A 21,730-nucleotide genomic window follows, 5' to 3' on the forward strand; every position below is an offset into this window, starting at 1 on the left:
TGGTTAGTGGGATAAATGATTAAAAAAAAGAAGTTAGCTATATATACAATTATTTTTTTTTCCATTGTTAAATTGATTAAATATAATTAAAATATCAATATTAATTGCGAAATGATTCATTTGAAAATGTACCACCTTCCACTCCTGAGTGGTAAAAAAATGTGGATGTCCTTCTTTTATTTAATTTAAATAACCTTTTTTTGAGTAACTTTTCTATATTTTCATTTTTATTATTTTACATCTATTATATAAGTATTAGTTTTTAATTATCTTTTTCTTTTTTTTTGTCAAAAAAAATATTCACTGGATGGATAAAAAAAAAACATTATATTAAATCTAAACACCATTGGTCTGTATCTCTAAGAGATGCCTCTGTATTATTCATTCCATTAAATTCTTCCAGATCATTTTTTTTATTTCTATCATTATATATTGTATTTAAGTCTTCATAATTATCAAATGGAGATTGATTATTAAATGTAGATTGGTAATTTTCTTTGTTATCATCAAAATCAAGGTCATTTTCAAGCATAATTGCATCATGTAATTCAGAAAATGAAAAATCCCCTAATGTATCTGTCATATCACTAAAATTATTACATGAAACAAAGTAATTATTTATTATGGACTCCTCTTCATCTGGAGTTAAACAGAATGGATCACTTGCTAATACCTTTCCAAAATTATCAAATCCATTAATATTTTCGTCACCTTTTAAGTCTTGTTTATTTTTTGTTTTTTTGTCACTTTTTGTCATATTATTGTTAGGATAATCTTCATATGTTAATTCATTTATTTTATTTTTTTTAGCTGATGGTTCAGAGTTATTATCAAAAGTGCAAGATTCATTGCCTTTATCAGGATTGTTTGTAAATTCAGAATCTTCATCTGTACCATCTTCTTTTTTAACTCGTTTTCTTCTTCCTTTGGTTGTTTTTCTTGGTGATTTCATGAAATGTTTATTACCAAGACGTCTCATATAATAACCATATTTTCTAATATATGATATATAATTTTCAATTTCTTCTTCACTTATAAACTCTGGTACTACAGCTTTTAAGTTAGAATGACTTAATGGAAACAATTTTAAATTTCCTTTAATTAATGGTTCCCATAATTCTAAAATTTAAATATTTAAAATGAAATTAATATCGAAAAAAAAACTTACGAGGAAATCGCATTGTACTTTTAATATGTTCTATCATATTTTCATCAATTTTATGAATTTCATTAAAATTAAATGGTTCATCACGTTTTACCATTGACCACATACAAGCTTTTCTACTTCCTATTTGTACTTTTGCTTCAACTTTTTCATACAATCTACTCATTGATAAATTATGCCTTATACTATTTCTCCAACCTTCATAAGCTGTTTCAAAATGTGGAAAAAGAAATATTATACCATCATATACTTCAGAAACACTAATAGCATAAGTATTTAAATTATTTAATATTAATGTAACAAAAGCTGCATAAGGAAGTTGTGGTTTTTCAAATAAGGAATTACTAGCTAATCTAAAAATTAATAAAAATATTTTATTACAACTAATAACAACTTACTTTTCTTTAAATTCTTCATCCTCATTATATCTTTTTTCAACTTGTTCTTTTGATTCAGTTGGTCCTGTCTTATTACCAGGATCTTCTGTTATAAAAAATGATGCAAAATCATTATCATTATCAATAGGTACAGAAAATCTTGAAGATGGTTCAGTTGAACATCTTGATGATGGTCCTGATGATGTGATAATATCTGAAGATTTTCCCTCATAGTCTCTATAATGATTGATATGTGTTGTCTCTGTTTGAGGAATTTCAATATCTGATTTAATTACTCTAACATTAATTGCTTTTTTAGGTTGATCATAGTCTGAAGTATTATTTTCTAACATTCCACGTAATAATGAACATCCAGTAACTAATTTAGGTTCTGGAACAGATATTATTGAATTTGTATATAAAATATCATTTGAAATTGTTGTAGATGTTGTTGCTATTTTTTCTGAAGATATACCTTGATTTATAAATTCATAAATATTATCATTTTTTTGTTGATTATCATAAATTTTTGTATTTTCTGTTATGTACATATTAGACGGGTTAAAACAACCATCTATTATATGATATTTATTTTCTACATAATTATCTTGGTTTTCAAACTTAGGATTTTCTTCTGTTATCATATAATTTTGATCTAAATATATATCATTATCAGAGCAATCAATTGTATTATATTCATTAGTTATTAATTCATCAATTTCAATTTCTGGTGTTTGTCTACTAGAACATGATGAGTTACTATTAGATGGTGGTTCAATACAAATTCTTCCATCATTATTAAATTGATGATATGAAGTTCCAAAATTTCTTGTATAATCAATGCAACCATGAGATGAAGTATCAGAATGTGGTGGAGATGGTTGCGATGGAAAAATATATTTTTTATCATAAATATTTTGTTTTTGTGATAATTTTACTGTTTTTGTTGAACCAGGAATAATTTTATTTGGTAATGTTGTATTTTTTTGTGTACCAAGACATACAACTTTTCTTGGTTGTACTAAATAATTTGCTCTTTTTTGTGGTTTATATAATTTTATAGTATTAGGTTCTAATTCTCTTTTTGTTTTATCTGTTTTGTGACGAATCCTAAGTATTGGTGCTTTAATTCCTGTAAATGATTCTCTATTAATATTACGGCTTGGTGGTAATGATGCCGTTGGTGTAAAAGCAGTTATTGGTAAAATATTTTTTCTATCAACGGATGGTAATAATAATTCTTGTTTATTATCAGTATTATTAGAACTATATTTATCTGTTTTAACACAAAAATATTCATCAAGATCTTCTCCAAGACGATCTGCTACTGTATAGCTTATCATATCTAAAATAAAAAAAATTTTTTTTTAAAAATAAATAAATATATTTTTTTTTAAAATTACAAAATATAAGTAAGTAAAGATATTTAGTAAATATCATATATGACTATTACTTGGCGCGTAAAAATATATTCTGTCAACAGAATGGTTAGAGTAAAGTAAAGGTCGTCGCTACATTTTTACACTAGCCTCTTACTTTTAAACTCTACATACTACATGGCAAAATGTTCTAAAATTATATATATATATAAATATAATGTATATATATATATATGTATATATATATATATAATTATATAACAACGGCCGTTGTTTCAAATAAAGAAAATATTTTTTTATATAAAAAAAAAATAATTAAAGATATATCCATATGAGGAAAAAAATATGAAAAAAGGATAAAAAAAAATCAATTTATATATATAAATAGTAAGTATAGCTAATAGTAATAATTAACCTCAAAAAAAAAAAGAGAGAGAGAGAAAGAGTTATAAAAGTTGACATATAAAGAAAGAGTAGAAAAATAAATGCCTGCCTTTCACCAAAATGTAGAAAGATGTAATAATAATTTATTATTAAAAAAGAATAGTAATGTATATATAAATGATCATCAAAGTCCACAACCATAAAAAAAATTTATTGAAAGATTAAATTAAATGAATGACAAGTTTTACAATAAAAATTTGATTTATCTATAACTTAATAAGCAGATTATAATTTTTAAATAAATAAATTATTAATATATAATTATAACCAAATGCCATAAAGTGTTAATCATTAAATAAGAGTATTTTTTTCAATGTAAATAGTTGTATAATATAAATATAAGGCACCTCCTATAATTAAAGCAATCAAGATGGTTTTATCGGATTGGCTTGCTCAACGTGAAGCTTTCAATCATCCCCTTTTATATTTTGTTTGATAAAGCTATTTATTTGTCATTTACACTCTGTGGGGGGGAGTAAAAAAAGACAGCTTTTTTAGTAATAATTATCTTGTAACTTTTTTTAAGGCTATTAATAAAAAGAGAGAAAAAAAAATTTTTTTTTTAAACTAACATTATGAGACAGAAATATATTTTAAAATAAAAAAAAAAAAAAGAATGATGAGAGATGTGAAATTATATATTTAATGTACAACAAGAGAGTAACCCTGAAATTTTGTGAGGTAATACAATAAATTGTATTGTAGAAAAAAAAAGTTTTTTTTTATATAAATATTATAATAGAAATATATAAAAAAGTAAAGAGAAAGACTAAGAAAATTGATATTGATAGGTTATCCAAAATATTTTATAAAGTACAACTAATTTATCTTTGACATTTTTTTTTCTCCATATGAAAAAAAAATAATTTCTAAAGAATATTATAATTGGTTCTCAATAAAAAATGGGAATGCCCTTATAAAAATTAATTTATAATTTAATCATATTGAAAGGTGTAATAAAGTATGACAACAAATTTTAACAATATTATATTTTACAATAGTAAATATATTAAATTTACTTAATTTTATCACTAAATTTTATTTACTTCAAGATAAGAAAAAAAAAATATTCATATATAATTTATTAAATATTTTTTTAATACTTAAAGATAAATATAAAATATTGTTATTAAATTTTTAATTATTCAATGACATTTACTAAAAAAAATAAAATAAAGGCGGTTAATGTTAATAAATAGACAAAATGAACCAATAATTAGTGGTTGAAATTTATAATTGAATATAATAAACATTATATATAAATATGTTTAGTCAACAACGAAAGAAGTATGTATAAATTTTTTTTTTTTAAATAATAACTTTTACAATGTGAGATAACTAACTATTATCAGAAGAAGGCAATTGAAAATTTTACAATAGCATAAAAAAGATTACAAATTAAATATATTACTTTCTAAATTTATTTTAAAGAATATTTATAAATTGGTAGAAGAAAAAAAAATAAACATTTTAAATAATATTATATTTATTATTTCTTTTAACATTATAATAATAATGAAAAAGAAATTTTTTTTTCTCCTCTTTTATATATATATAATTATAGTGAAAGAGACTCATCCTAAATGTAAAATTATTATTTTAAAAGTACAATAGAATAATAACAAAAAAAAAAAAGAATATTGAAAATGTTGTGTGAATCAAAAGAAATCTTACCAAATATAAATATATCACTATAATTATATATTTTTAATTTTTTTTTTATTGTAATTTTTGTATACCTAAATTATTACTATTATCATAAATTGATAAATACTCATTTTTAAAGTATGAAGTATGTTAATGTTACGATGGTTGTCCATAGCAACATACAAATAAGATAGCTAAGGATAATTCTTTAATATATAATATAAGTATTATACAAAAAAAAAAAAAAGATTTTTCCCCTACAATAGTTAATTATTTACATTTCTTTTTCTGTCAAAGAATATCTTTACAACAATGCGTCCAGTTCTTAATTGGATTGATAAAATATCTGATGACAATGATTTTGAACTTGGGTAAGTACATTATATTATATTATATTTAAATGGTGCCTTTTATTTTGTAAAAATTTTTGTTAACTTTAAAATATATATTTACTTTTTTTTGTATTAATATAAATGAAAATCAAAATTTAAATTATGCGATTTTATCTTTTAACTGTCCTTGATTATTCCATAAAGTGCGTGTTATTGATAAATTTCTATTCCTTGTTAATAGTTTTTTTTTTTTTTTTAATTTTTAAAAGTTAGTCGAAACCAATCTTTATTTTATCTCTTATTTTATTTTCCAAATCGTAAAAAATCTGGTTGTAAACGGTAATTACGTTCAAAAACATCCTCAAAAAGAACGGCTGCTGGTGAACGTCCAAAACGTAAAAAGTTAGTATTTGTTGTAGATCTTTTACCAAAACGTAAGAAATTTGGTTTTCTATATTCACGATTAAATTGTTCCTCAACGGCATTCTTACCATATCCAAGAAAACTATCTCTTTTACCAAATCTTAAAAAATTTGGTTCTTTATCAGATTCCATATTTCTTTTTCCAAATCGTAAAAAATCAGGTGAATTACTTTTGCCAAATCTTAAAAAATTAGCATTATTACCTCCCAAATTACGACCAAATCTTAAAAAATTTTGATGTTCTGATCTACCAAATCTTAAAAAATTAGGATCAGCAGCTTTCTTATCTAATGATTGTTGCATATTACTTAAACTTCTACCATATCTTATAAAATTAGGTTTACGTTTGTCAGGTATCGTATGAGTAATTAATTGACATTGATCATCAAGAACACCTACAGCTGAAAGAGAAGCTTGTTCTTCTGGTGACAGCTTGTCAAATCCTTGACATATATCAGCATTAACATTTCTTTTACAACACTCAGGAAATGCCTAAATATATATATATATATATATTATAATTAAAAAATTATTTATTTTTGATAAAAAGTTTAAACAAAAAAAAGTAAAATATAATGAATCTTACATTAATAATAATTGAAAAAAAATTTACAGCAAGTAGTATAATAAAAATATTTTTTTGATAATATTTTATCATTATTTTACACCAAAAAGTTATAGTAAAACGGGAGTTGTAAAATATTTTATGATAAAAACATTCTTAGAAATCTCTATTTATATCTTTTAAAAATAAAGTATAATAAGGATGCTTATAATTAAATTACTTAATAAACCATAAATTTCTTTATAACTTAACATAATTTCATAATTTTTTTTTATACCATATGAGATTCTTTTTTATTATTTATAATGAAAAGTATAATATTTTTAAAATATTAATAAAATTTTATTTCTTTATTTTTATGTTTTTGATAAAAATAATTGTATATTTTGTTTAATTTTAAAATAATTTTAATATTAAAAATTTTATTTTTATATGTATATTAATTTTTATGAATTAAATAAAAATGGTGTCATTTAATTATATAAAAAGATAATTACATGTTATTAACTAACAACTAATTAAATAGATCTTTTCTTTTGATAATTTTTATCTTTTATAGAAGCACAATATATGACATTGCTTTTAAACCAGATGGAACAGAATTAATAGCAGCAGCTGATAATAAAGTATTAGTATATGATGGTAGTGACGGCACTTTATTAAAATCTCTTAAAGGACATAAAGATTGTGTATATGCTGTTACTTATTCATTTACAGGTGAATTATTTGCTAGTGGATCTGCTGACAAAGCTGTTATTATATGGAATGACTCACATGAGGGTACATTAAAATATTCACATAATGAATCAGTTCAATGTCTTGCATTTAATCCATTCTCAAATACACTTTTAAGTTGTTCAGTTAATGATTTTGGATTATGGCAAGATACAAATAAAAATGTTAGTAAATATAAAGTTTATAGTAGATGTTGTACATGTGCATGGAATAGTACTGGTGAAATTTTTGCTATTGGTATGTTTGATGGAAGTGTTAGTATTAGATCAGAAACAGATGGTGAATTGTTACATTCAATTATAAGACCAGGTGGAGAACCTGTTTGGGCATTAACATTTGCCTCACCTCGTATAGATTATACTACTCAATCATCAAAAGGTAAAATAAATTATGGACCAATACATTATCCTGGTGAGATGTTAGTTGTAACTGATTGGGCAAAAACAATATCATTTTATAATTTAGAAGGACAAATTGTTCCACCTAATGAAAAAAATATTGATTTTGATGTATTTTCAATAGCATATATGAATAATGGAAATTTTCTTATAGCAGGTGGTATTAATAAAAATATATTATTATATACAAGAGAAGGTACATGTTTAGGATGTGTTGCTATAATGGATAGTTGGGTAACTGTTATTAAAGTTAAACCAAAATCAAATACAATTGTTGTTGGTTGTGTTGATGGTGGTATAGCATGTTATCAATTAATGTTTTCAACAGTTCATGGTTTACATAAAGATAAATATGCTTATCGTCTTAATATGACTGATGTTATTATACAACATTTAAATAAACAAATTAATACAAGAATTAATTGTGGTGATTTAGTTAAAAAAGTTGCTGTATATAATAATAAACTTGCTATACAATTATCTGATAAAATAAATATTTATAATCAAGTATCTGGTGATAAAGATAATGAACCTCTTGATTATCGTTTAGTTGAAAGAATTAATCAAAATTTTGAATGTTCATTATTAGTTATATGTTCAGAACATCTTATATTATGTCAAGAAAAACGTTTACAATGTTATGATTTTAAAGGTATCCGTCAAAGAGAATGGATAATGGATTCATTAATAAGATATATAAAAGTTATTGGTGGTCCATCTGGTAGAGAAGCAATATTATTAGGTTTAAGAAATGGTTTTATATGTAAAATATTTGTTGATAATCCATTTCCTGTAATAGTATATCAACTTAAAAATGCTGTAAGATGTTTAGATATATCACAAGAAAAGAAAAAATTAGCTATTGTTGATGAGAATGGTGTATGTACAACTGTATCATTATTAACAAAAGAAATTCTTTTTTCTGAACCAAATAGTTCAAGTGTTGCATATAATACAGATAATGAAAATTTATTATGTTATAGTGGTAATAATATATTAAATGTTAAAGCACTTAATTTTACTCCTAATACACAAAAAATGCAAGGATTTGTTGTTGGTTTTAGTGGTAAAAAAGTTTTTTCATTACATTTATATCAAATGTCAACAATTGAAGTACCATTAACAAATCATATGTATCAATATTTAGAAAAACATATGTATAAAGAAGCATATGATATAGCAATATTAGGTGTTACAGAAAATGATTGGAATATTTTAGGTAATGATGCATTAGAAAATTTTGATTTTGAAATTGCTAAAAAATCATTTTCTAAAATAAAAGATTGTCGTTCATTAATGTTATTATATGAAGCTGAAGATATGTTTAATAAAGGATTATCAAAACCACAAATACTTGGTTATATTCTTTCACATCAAGGTCGTTTTAGAGATGCAGCAACATTATATCAACAAAATGATCTTGAAATTAATGCATTAGATATGTTTTCAGAATTAAGAATGTTTGATGAAGCACAAGAATATATGTTAAAAACTTCTGTTGGTACACAAAAAGCTATTTTAAGAAAAAAAGCTGAATGGGCTGAATTATCTAATAATATGGCTATAGCAGCTAAAATGCTTGTTGATTCAGAAGATTATGAAAAAGCAATACAAATTATGATAGATAATGATTGGTTAGATATGGTTATACAAACATTAAGAAAAATTAATAAAGGTAATACAGAATTATTAAGAACAATTGGATATTATTTAATAAAAAAAGAAGAATTTAATGTTGCTTCAACTATTTTTACATCAATTAATGATGTAAGAAGTCTTCTTAATATGCATATTGCAGCAAGACAATGGGATGATGTATTTGCTATTTGTAATAATAATCCACAATATATGGATATTGTTTATTTACCATATGCTAGATGGTTAGCAGAAGAAGGTCGTTTTGATGAAGCACAAGAAGCATATAAAAAAAGTGGTAATATATCAGAAGCATTTAGTGTACTTAATTGTTTAGTAAAAAATTCTATAAATGAAAAAAGATATATGGATTCATCATATTATTATTGGAAATTAGCAACAACATATCTTTTAAAATCACAAACATCATTAAAATATATTGATAAATTTTATGAATCACTTAAATATTCTGAAATATATTATGCTTATAATATTGTTTATAAATGTTCAATAGAACCATTTACTTCAATAAGAAAAGATAATTTATTTAATATTTTACGATATTTAATTTTAAATATTAATGATACTCCTAATATTTCACGAATTCAAATATTACTTGCATTTACAGAATTATGTAAAGAATTTAAAGCTTACAAGACAGCCAGACTAGCATTAGATCAATTAACCCAGTTAAATTATCCAATATATTTTGAATCACAAATACATTATTCACTTATTGATATTCGAGTTACTCCATTTACAGATAATGAAGATTTATTACCATTGTGTTTTAAATGTGGCCTCCATAATCCATTGTTAGGAAAAAAAAATTGTACACAATGTAATACAGAATTTTTATATTCTTTTTATAGTTTTGGTATGAATTTTTATTACTTTTTAATGATTAAATTTTAAATTATTTTACTTTTTATATTTTTAGAAATATTACCATTAGTAGAAGTAAAGATAGACAGTAATATAACAGATGAGGAGGCAATTGAATTAATATCAAAAGAAACAGGTGATGGCGATATAAATACATCATCAATTATTCATAGTCATGATCCGACAAAGAATATTATTTTATCAAGAGATCAACTATTACAATTAGATAATACAAATTGTTTTATTCAAAAATGGCCGAAACCATTAAAATATAGATATTATTTAAATGTATTACAGGATATTAATATATCATATTGTGATGAATGTTTTAAATTTTTTTTACTTGATGACTATGAAGAAGCAATTTTTGAAAATGATTGTTGTCCTTTTTGTAGAAAAAAAATTATTTACCCACAAGATGCTGATAAAATTATATAACAAGTTTATATTCTCATTAAAAAAAAAGTATTATTACTTTTATAGAATTTTTAATTATCTTTAAATGTTATAATTGTATTTCAAAGAAATATTACCGCCAAAGATGTTACATAAATTCTTTTGTCACAAAAAAATAATTCATTTAAATAAAACTAATAAAATCTGTTGAATAAGTTTATCACATCTGTTGTAAATAATTTTTAATTTACAAGTATAATTTAATGTATATATAATATGTAATTTACAAAGGCAGATATTTTAAAAAAAAAACAGCAAATTTTTTATTTTAAAATCTTTATAATCAAAAGTTTCTTAATATTAAATGCAAATATCTTGAAAGTAATTATTCTTAAATTCTTTTTGTTATAAATAAAAATTTAAACAAAAATTATTCATAAAAGCCATAAATCAAACATTCAAATGATTTTATTGTATCAAGAAATATTTTCTGTTATTCAAATGTTTTTAATTAATGTTATACAATGTTGTAAATAATTTATTTAATTATATTTTAATTATAAATACAATTATAGATATAACAAAATATTTGTAAATGATAATTAAGTTATATGTTACAAAAAGAGTACATTTGTGATATTGAATGTCAAATATTATTTTTTTGAAATAAGATTTAAAAAGTCTTATTAAAGAATTTACCCATTCAAGATAAAAAAAATTTTTTTTTTAATTTAAGAAACCATATTTGTTAAACAAAAAAATTGGCAAAATAGTTATTTATAATTAAAAAAATAAATTATTTTTAAATAAATGAAATTAAAATGTAAATTACTTTCTTTTAAAAAAAGAAATTTAATAATAGTATTTTGATAAATATTTTAAAGTAGCTAAATTTGTAAAATTATTGTTTTATTCAATTTTGTTTATATTTATTATCCATTTTAACATATATAATTAATGAAATATTATCATTTCAATTATTTAATTAATTTTTAATATAAATATTAATATACTTTATGGTTATAGTTTTAATAAATCTAACCATAAACTTTATAAAATATTTTTTATCCCTTTGATTAAAAATGTACAAATTATTATAAAAATACTTTTTAAATCTTTTATAAAATATATTTATTCCTATAATAAGTTACCATTCAACTATTGACAAAATAATTATGTACTTTCTATAACCTTATAACACTTTTTAATTATATTTTCAAGTTTTTTTTTTTAATAAAAAAAAATTATTTCAAAAAGACACTTTTTCTTTTTTTTACAAATACAAAAATTTCTTTAACAGCTTTTTTATATTTATAGGACAATATTTTGTAAGAAATAACTATCCTTCTAACAACATTTAATTTCTTTTTGTCAAAATGAAAAAAAAGTCATATCTTAAAAGTTATATAAAAGATAGAATAAAAATAAAGTTGAAAATCACCTTCTGGATATGTCCGCTTTCTTCTTAGGGTAAATAAAAATTAAAAGAAAAGATAAATTATTTGTATTTTCTAATTTTTTTTTTATATATATTTTAGACATATTGAATTACAACTAAAAAAAATAATAAAATAAAGGAGACATTTATCAAAAGTGAAAATGAATAATTAAAAGTTAAAAATTTTTTTTTCTTTTTTTTTTACAATACAAAATATATTACCAATTCTTTTCTTTATCAATCATAAAAACTATATTTTTGTCTCATCTTAAAGTAATAATATACAACAAATAAGAAAACACAAAATTTAATATATATAAAAATAGATATATTATTTTTAGTGACAATATACATTTTAAAATCACAAACTTATCAAATTCATAACAATTTCATTCTTGCAAACTAATAGATGTATTAATCCCATGTGAAGACATAAATTTTATTTAAACATAATATAATATATTTGTTATGAAGAAATTTTTCTTATCTTCATATCAGATTGCTGTAAAATATATAAATTATTGTGTCAAAATCTTTATCTTTATATACCCATATAAATTTTTACATTATATATAAATGGTATAGTTAATACTTGTCAAGATTTATTTTTACGTACAAAAATTATCATATGAATAATATAATAAAAAAAAGAGATAAGCAATGTGTATTAGTAATAAAAAAGCATTTATTCTATTACTAAGATTAAAAAAATTATACCATGATTGGGGATTAAGCCATATTATTTTATTAATAACATATTTATTTTATCTATTAATTTTTGCTTCGTTATTTTTTATTTTTGAATCTGCAAATACCCGATCGCACTATGAAAGATATCACAATAAAGTTAATCAAAAAAGAAAAGAGTATGTTTATATAATTTTGCTTCTATTTTTTATTTATTTATTTATTTAGATTTATAACGAATGAATTATTACCATATATATTTAATAATTCAAAACTTTTAGTATTTATTCATGAAGATAAAACAGTATACTTAAATGAATTAATGTTAGAAAAACTTATTGTTTATGAAAATTATGTTAATGAAAATATAAATAATAAAATATATAATGTATCATTTTCACAGTCATTAAATTATGCTTTTACAACAATTACAACATTAGGATACAATAATATTAATTATATTACAAGAGAAGGAAAAATATTATCATTATTTTTTAGTATTATTGGTATTCCATTAACAATAATTGTTATTAAAGATATTGAATATCTTTTAGTTAAATTATTTTCATTACCATGTATAATGGGAAAACAATTATGGTATATATTTCGTTTTTGTACATTACAACCAGCTGAAGAAGATGAACTTGAAAGAAAAATTAAACAATCTGGTGGTAAAATTTTTAGTGATTATCGTTTAAATACAGCTGAAAAACTTCTTCATATGCCATTAGCTATAGCTATAATGTCATTGTTAGGATGGATAATAATTGGTGTTATTATTGCTAGTTATAATTTACCTTATCTTGATAATTTTACAACAATATTTTTTATTTTTAATCTTCTTTCAACAATTGGATCTGGTAAAATTGAATTACAAAATTTTTCATTTACATTTCAAATATTTTTTTATATTTATACAATTATTGGTCTTTCAATTGTCTCCTTGTTTATCAATCTTATTCATGTAAAATTTAACAAAGCATATTGGCTTCCAGCTAAAATGTATTTGCCATTAAATGGAAATAATAATGGTATTCAAGTTGCGACAATGGATAGTTTTGATGATGATTTAAATTTAACTGAAAGCCCATTATATCATTACACAACAATGGGAATATTTCAAACAGAGGTTAGTTATAATAAAATAATAATAAAAAATTTGTTATTTATTAATTTTATTTTTATTTTTTTTTTTTTCATTTTTTTTTTTTACTTGTTATATATATATATATTTTTTTTTAAAGAATAAATGTGCCCTCCTACAAGCATTAAGATTTGACAATGCATTAGTTGATGAAAATATACAAACAATAGATGATCATGAAGAAAATGAAGAAAAAAGAAATTTAACACTTTATAATACAAATACAAATGAAAAGAAAAGTTATGATGATGTTAAAGGTTTAATGTGTGAAACATATAAAGGTAAACCACCAAGAATAATATCTTTTAAAGATGATCTACATATAAAGGATATAAAAAGATAAATAATACTTTTTAAATTTATATTATTATAATTAAATGATAAAAAAAACATGATTATGCAAATGTATTCTTGAATAAATAAATAGATTTATACTTTTTAATATAACTTTTGCTTTTTTTTTATTGTTTTTATATTATTTATATATATATAAAAGTATATTTTATATACTTTAAAATATCAAAGTATATTTAAATTTTAGATTTAATTTTTTTTTTCAATATATATATATAAAAACAACATTTTGCAAATTGTTTGTTAAGTATGTGTTTATAACTTTTTCTACAATATAATATACATATTTATGATGAGTTGAGATGGTTAAAAATTTCTCAAATTTAAACATTTATTTTATCATAAGGCAAAAATTATCATTATATTTCAAGCTTTTTATATTTCTATTTTGAATAAAAACGATAAAAATAAATTGTAAAGTTTATTTAAAAATATTGTTATTTTATAAATATTCTTAATATATCTATATGACAATTTGTATTAAAAATTATTTTATTTTGTTAAATATTTACTTGTTTCAAACTAAGTATTTTTAAAAAAATTAAAAAAAAAAGAATCAAAAAAAAAATTATTAAACAACATTGACATAATATTTCCTCCATTTTTTTTTTATAAATATTATTTATCAATTTATAATTTTTTTTTTGAATGATTTATATTTATTTAATATATGTATATGTAAATATTTTCTTGTAATTACCACTTTAATGGATTTATATTAAGTTTAAAAATATATTGCCAACCACTGATAATTATAAAGTTAAGTCAAATATTTTATTATGTAATAAAAAATAATAATTAATGGGAAGGATATTAAAAGAAAATTTAAAAACATTTTAATTTGGTTCATTTGGTAAAAAAAAATACTTTTTTTAATATTATATGAATTCTTTTATTCATATATTTTATTACATATTTTCTTATCAGACTAAGATTAACAGTTTGTTTTAAAGTAGTTAGGATAAAACATTGTTAAGAGCTATAAAAAGCTACTATCATGTATCTGTACTAGTTGACTATTTATATTTATTGATGATTAGAATAATAATAATAATTATTATAATAGTAAAGTTCTTGTTGTCATAGATGGTTTGAGGAACCAATTTATTTTATTTATTTGTATAAATATATATATATATGTACATATTGAACTATTAAAATCGTTATTATTATATCAGCAAGAATACAAACCTACCATTTAAATTTTCTATGGGCTTTTATAATACATTAACATAAAGGTAAATTTATTTATAAATGTTAATGGTACACATATAGTTGATAACATTCAATCAATGTTAAAAGTTAAATAACATCCAGCTTTTTATATATGGATTCTTCTACTTTAATGTATAAATATATTTTAAAATTTTATTCTATCTGTGCAAAATTTTTTTTTTTTTTTTTTATTAATCTATATAACTATATCTTTATAATTTGGTAGGAGAAAAAAAATAATAAATTAAATTTTTTTGTTGTATACTTTTTTAATAAAAAATATAATATAATGTAAAAAAAATAACGATTGTAAAATTATTTTTTAATCATATATATTGGTTTTTTTTTATTACACCTTTTTTTATATGGTAAATTAACTTAAAGTATTGTTTCCTTATTTCTTATTTCTTATAACATTGTTACAACAAAATAATTTTATCTAATAATAAAATATTTCTTATATATGTTAAAAATAAAAAAAAAAATTTTTATATTTAAATAAAACCTTTTTTTTTAAAAAAAAAGTTAAATTATTTATGTCTTTACACATACATCAAATCAAAAATCATAAGATTTTTTAAAAACATTATTAATATCTAATTTATTTTTTTTTTCTTTTTGTTGTAATATGTGTTAACTTTTTAATATATAAACTATAAATTACATAAAATGTTATTTTATTGTACTTTTACTGTGTATATATTTTATATTAAAATAATTAAACTTTACTTGTACAAATAAATTTTGATAATTTCCTTTTATACTTCCTATGATTTAATTTTTTGGCAATATAAAAGTTTTTAAAAAGGAAATGTTTATATTTTGTATAGTATAAAATTTTAATATATATATATTTATTATACCTCAAAATAATTATATAACGTAGGAGTACTGTTTTATTATTCTTTCTTTATATTTATTTAAAATTCTTTCAATATTTTTAATTTATTCAATTTACTTCCAATTTGTCTTTTTCAACAACTTCAACCATATGTATATATATATATTCATGCTTCATCCTTAAATTATAGAGTATTTACAGTAATCAAATTTTCAAATTAGTCATTTTTATTGAATATCATTTATATTAATTTACTTGAAAAAAAAAAAAACAACAAAAATAAATATATTTATATTAGAAGAAAGAAGTTAAAACTTTTTATATATAGTTTTATAAATAAAATATTTTAATATTTTAGTTTATATTACACATGAAAAATATGTTAGTATTCTTAATTATTCATAACTTCAATTTTTGTTTCTATTAAAAAGTTGTTATAAAGTGAAGTAGGAGCAAATTAGGTTAATATGTAATGTTTAATGCCCTTCTTTGTATTTTTAATTCAACTTATAGTATGTAAATTAAATTGTTAGCATTTGATTAAATAACAATACATATTTCATTTTTTTTTTATATTTTTAAACTGTATCATTGTCAAATATTCTATATATATGTATATTTATTTTTGTTTATATATATGTATATATGTTTTTCTTATTTCAATAGAAAACAATTGAAGCATTCTTAGACGTTCAACATTACTATATATTTATATATATATATTTCTTTTACTAATCTTTTTTCATAAAACTTTGTAAATTATTTTTCATTTCTTAGTGACTATATATATATATAATGTATAGGCTTTAAAACAATTTCTTAAAAAGGGAGTAAAAGAGAGAGTTAAATATTGTATGAAAAATTATTATATGAAAATATTGAACATCTTTACAAATTGTTTGAAGTATAATAATAAGATATTTTAAGAATATTTTATAAAATTTAACTAAATAACTAGTTTCTTCTTTAAGCTTTTGTCTATTATTTTTTTATGTTTTTTTTATTTCGAGACGTTTCCGATCATTACACTTGTTTTGTTTGTTCCTCCTTTCTATATAAATATATATATATATATGTATATACATATATATATCTCATCTTAAAATAAAAATTGTCTTGTGTTATTTTTGGTAGGAAAAAAAAATATTTATTTTTGTAGCATTTTTTTTTTTGTTATTCTAAATTGTCATTTAAAATATTTATAGGATAATATATATTTTAATAATATTTCAATATAATTTTTATTTTTATTTTTTAAAATTTTATTGTTTCTCGGATTGTGTGTTATTATTTTCATAACAAAATATAATAAACACTTGTTTTTTCATATTATAATTTTATTTTAAGAATAACAAAAATTAATCACTAATTGAAAAGGATTATTTAAAATTAATTTTTGAAAAAAAAAAAAATGAATTCATCAAGATATCCTTTAAAATCTTTTCTTGTAAGGCATCAAACGCAAAATGGATATATAGTTGATTCAGTGCCAAAACCTGTACAATTTGATGAATCAAATGATCGTTATAGATGTATGTGCGGGTGTTTTCATATTAAAACAGGAGCCTTTATAGTAGTTGGTAAGTAAGATTTTTTAAAATAAAAATAAAATTATTTTTTAATTATAATTATTTATTTTAGCAGTTGAAGTATTAATGATTTTAACATTTTTAATAAATTCATCACTTGTATATATACAACAAAATCCACCACAATATAATGATAATACAACAGCAACATATACACCTATCTCATTTACTATTTCAATGATTGGATTTGGCTTATCAGGATTCATTATATTTATAACATTTATAGGAATAGCAAAAAATATTTCATCATTATTAATACCACATTTAGCAATGCAAATAATAACAATGATATTTCTTATATTATTAATAATATCAGGAATTATAGCTATATCAACAGATACAACTATATTTTATCGTTTTCTTAATGCTGCACCATTTGATGATCATCCAAAAAATAATTCTGTAGCATTATCAGCTGAAACATTAGCAAGGATATATACACTTTTGACTGGATATATAATAACATTTTTATTGCAAATCTGGTTTCTTATTATAATTCATAATTGTTACAAATATTATTTAGAAAGAAAGGCATACATGAATTATTGTCTTGCATATAGTACCCCAATGAAAACGTTAAATTGTCGTTAATGAACTTCAAATAGTATGAAAAGAAATATTTCTGTACATTACTGATAAAAAAAAAGAAGAAAAAAAAAACAATAATAAAAAACATATTATGGGTGATGTTATCACTTTTTTTACTTATACAACTGCAATAATATTAATCAAACAATAATGAAGTTTTGATATAAGAAAAAAAAAATAAAAAAAAGAAACTTTACTTATAAAATATATGATATAAATTTACAATATATATAGAAGTAAAAAGAAAATAATAACAAAATAAAAAAAAAAATGAAAATATACTTTATCAATGCCAAATGATCTTTCTTTTTTAATAATTAATCATATTAATAAGAAAAAAAAACTAAATTTTTTTTTTAAATTCTTATCTTGAAATGATTATTTCTTAATCTTATATCGCAACAATTTTTTTTTATATATATTAATAAAAAAGGTAATAAAAAAAATATGAAAACAAAATAAGTGAATTTTATATAAAAAATATATGTTTTGTATAAAAATTAGAATTCTATTTATGCATGGTATATGATAAAGCAAACTGTACCATATATATATATTTTTTTTGATGTTATCATACTGCTTGATATATAAATTAAACAATAATAATTTGTTTTAGTGAAAAATTTATTATTTAAATAATATTTTAACACCTGCAAAAAAAATCATATTCTTATCAAAGAGTTTTTAAATATTTACTAAAACAATAAATTTTTTTTTCACAACATTTAACTATTTTTTTTTCGACTTGAACTACATATGTATAATTTGTATTTTAATTCTTTTACAAATTAAAAAAGGTTTTTTAAACATTTTTTTTAGAACAATCAGTAATTAAATAATGTGAGAAATAAAAAAAATATTTTTTTTAGTTAATAATTATTTTTAATAGAAACTATTAAGTATGTATATTGTATATATTAAAATATTTCTTACAACTATTAAGTACACATAATATTTGTTGAGTATATTTAAAATTTAAGATGTATTATATATATATATAAATCTTTTAATAAATGTGTTCTTGAAATAATATTCTTTTGAAATATTATAACAAACTTATGTTGATTTAGTTTAAATGTCCATTTACCTATTGTAGACATACTACTTACATAATATTTATAATAATTTTTTCTTTAAAACTTTTACTTATATTTTAATATTAATTTAACAAAATCTTTTTACTTTTTTTTACATAAAAAATATTTTAATCATTCATAAAATATACTTTTTTAAAAGTTCAATAATAATAAACAATGTTTATATTTTTTTTTATCATATTGACTAAAAATATTAAACATTTATATAAGAATTTTTTTTTGTAAACGAATTGAGAATGTTTAAGATTATAATAATAATGTAAAAAGAATAATTTTTGATATATTTTTTAAGCATTCTATTAATGATTGTTATATATAATTTATGGAAATTTTTATTATTTCAATTGACAGTTAGTTGACCTTTTTATATATATATATTTTTTTATTTTTATCTTATCATCGGGACTAAAAAAAAATAAAATATCTAAAAATTTTAAAATAACCTCTTCTATGTATATTTGTTTATTTTTTTACAAAATAAATTATATAATTATATTATGATATTTTAATAAAAACAATTATTTAATGAATGATCTTTTACATAATGTATGTTTTAAAAATATATTTTTTTAAAAATCATATCATAATATTTATTATAAATATTTTGTAAAGTATTTTTTTTTTCTTTATTTTTACTTATAAATATATTTTACTAACTAATATTATATATTTTAACTGGACATTGATACTTATATATTTGTACAAAAATTATTCTTAAGAATATAGTATAATTTTATGTTAAGTTGATTTAAATATCTATTTAGAAATTCTTTATGTATGTATCATTTTTGTTAAGACTTTCTTATACAATACCATTGTAATTTTTTTTTAAAAAGGTTATATTTTATATGCTACAATAACCAACAAAAATTATATTTATTAATTTAACATTATACTTTTATTATATTACATAAAATATTATTTTTTTTGACATAATTTAACTCCTTTTTTTTTTATTATAATTTATTACATAAATTAAATATTTTAAAATGATTAATTCTAAATTTTTTTTTTATGATCTTTTAATATTTTTTTTTTTCTATTCATTTAATTATATTCATGAATATAAATATTTTATTTTATTATAATAGATAATTAAATAAGTATTATACATTCAAAAAATTATTTAATGTTTCCTTCTTTTACATATGGTATTTTTTATGTTAGTAAATTTTAAAATATCTTTTACAATACTTAGATTAATTTTTTCCATTATTGACAGCAATCACTCTTACACTTTTTATGAATGAAATAATAAATATTATACTTATAGTGTTTATAAAATAAATGGTTTTTTTTTTAATTCTTTAAAGTTATCCTCTTGCAATAGGTTAATTTATATTTATATAAATTTTTCAAACAAAATGTTTATATTATTATTAGTAATTACAATATGTCATTATTAAAAAAGAACATCCTAAGATAACATGACTAATTAATTGTAATGTTATAAGTGAAAGAATATATCATTTGAAACTGTTATATTATTATTCATATTAAATAACTTTTTATATAAAAAGCTTTGATACTTTATTCATATTACATCTTATTAAATTTTAATTTTAAAAATATTCTCCTTCACATTAAGGGTTAATTTCAAATTTCTTATTAACAATCATCCATTTGATTTGATGTTGCGCATACTTGAAAAAGATCTTTATTAAATCTTATAATATAAAATATATATTTATAAAACAAAAATTTTATTTACTTTTCGCATCATATCATATAAATCCCCCACTTTATTAAAAACTTTTTTCTACTTTGATTTAACAGTCTTTCTATTAATCCGTGAAATTAAGAAAGCTAATATATCTGTTCATACAGTTAATGATAAAATTTTAATTGTTATTATCTTTTAATTAGATACTTTTTATTTAACTTTTCAATACTAGAAATATCTACCTTTGTACTTTTTATTATTTTTTTTAAATAATACATTTATATAAACATTATATATAGTTGTTATTATCTTTTTTTTACATTTATTTAAAAACAAAAATAATTTAATTATTGCTAATGATATATAATTAAGATAACTTTTAACTTAAATAACATATTATTCTAAAATAAATCTTTTATACAAGATCAATGTATATGTTTAATAGGTTTTACCATACTATACAAAATCATTCTTACACAATGATGAGCAATATATATTATTAACAGTATAAATTTAAAAAAAAAGAGATGGTGTGCCTTTGTATACACATTTATTCTATCTCAATTTGATTTTCTTTCTTAAAAACAATATATAATAGAATTTATATATTAATATAAGTATTATTTTTTTATTTTGTCTCAAATTTTTCAAATATATGGACAAAACATTTTTTGGATTTTCATTGTTATCTTATTTAAACAGTCTATAAATATAATATTAATTAATTAAATAA

At 19.6% G+C, this 21,730-nt stretch overlaps 5 protein-coding genes across 5 annotated transcripts; 3 read left to right on the forward strand and 2 right to left on the reverse strand.

Moving 5' to 3' along the window:
• Positions 1 to 325: 325 nt before the first annotated feature.
• SRAE_X000064000 (DOMINA protein) lies at positions 326 to 2,982 on the reverse strand (the record flags this gene model as incomplete). The annotated part of the gene is made up of 4 exons (XM_024645008.1): positions 326 to 1,119; positions 1,169 to 1,518; positions 1,564 to 2,887; positions 2,946 to 2,982. 4 exons carry the CDS (start codon positions 2,980 to 2,982, stop codon positions 326 to 328), a joined length of 2,505 nt encoding a protein of 834 aa, XP_024510509.1.
• Positions 2,983 to 5,647: 2,665 nt separating this feature from the next.
• Positions 5,648 to 6,425, reverse strand: SRAE_X000064100 (FMRFamide-related peptide-like family-containing protein; the record flags this gene model as incomplete). The annotated part of the gene is made up of 2 exons (XM_024645009.1): positions 5,648 to 6,259; positions 6,354 to 6,425. 2 exons carry the CDS (start codon positions 6,423 to 6,425, stop codon positions 5,648 to 5,650), a joined length of 684 nt encoding a protein of 227 aa, XP_024510510.1.
• Positions 6,426 to 6,795: 370 nt separating this feature from the next.
• Positions 6,796 to 10,423, forward strand: SRAE_X000064200 (Intraflagellar transport protein 122 homolog; the record flags this gene model as incomplete). The annotated part of the gene is made up of 3 exons (XM_024645010.1): positions 6,796 to 6,800; positions 6,892 to 9,977; positions 10,041 to 10,423. 3 exons carry the CDS (start codon positions 6,796 to 6,798, stop codon positions 10,421 to 10,423), a joined length of 3,474 nt encoding a protein of 1,157 aa, XP_024510511.1.
• A 2,056-nt stretch (positions 10,424 to 12,479) lies between these two features.
• Positions 12,480 to 13,993, forward strand: SRAE_X000064300 (Two pore domain potassium channel, TASK family and Two pore domain potassium channel family and Two pore domain potassium channel domain-containing protein; the record flags this gene model as incomplete). The annotated part of the gene is made up of 3 exons (XM_024645011.1): positions 12,480 to 12,685; positions 12,735 to 13,635; positions 13,751 to 13,993. The coding sequence occupies 3 exons, from the start codon at positions 12,480 to 12,482 to the stop codon at positions 13,991 to 13,993; spliced, it is 1,350 nt and encodes a 449-aa protein (XP_024510512.1).
• A 3,478-nt stretch (positions 13,994 to 17,471) lies between these two features.
• SRAE_X000064400 (Hypothetical protein) lies at positions 17,472 to 18,240 on the forward strand (the record flags this gene model as incomplete). Its single annotated transcript, XM_024645012.1, has 2 exons — positions 17,472 to 17,640; positions 17,702 to 18,240. 2 exons carry the CDS (start codon positions 17,472 to 17,474, stop codon positions 18,238 to 18,240), a joined length of 708 nt encoding a protein of 235 aa, XP_024510513.1.
• Positions 18,241 to 21,730: the final 3,490 nt, after the last annotated feature.

Source organism: Strongyloides ratti (genome assembly GCF_001040885.1).
Source record: "Strongyloides ratti genome assembly S_ratti_ED321, chromosome : X".
In the NCBI taxonomy this organism is placed as follows: Eukaryota; Metazoa; Nematoda; class Chromadorea; order Rhabditida; family Strongyloididae; genus Strongyloides; species Strongyloides ratti.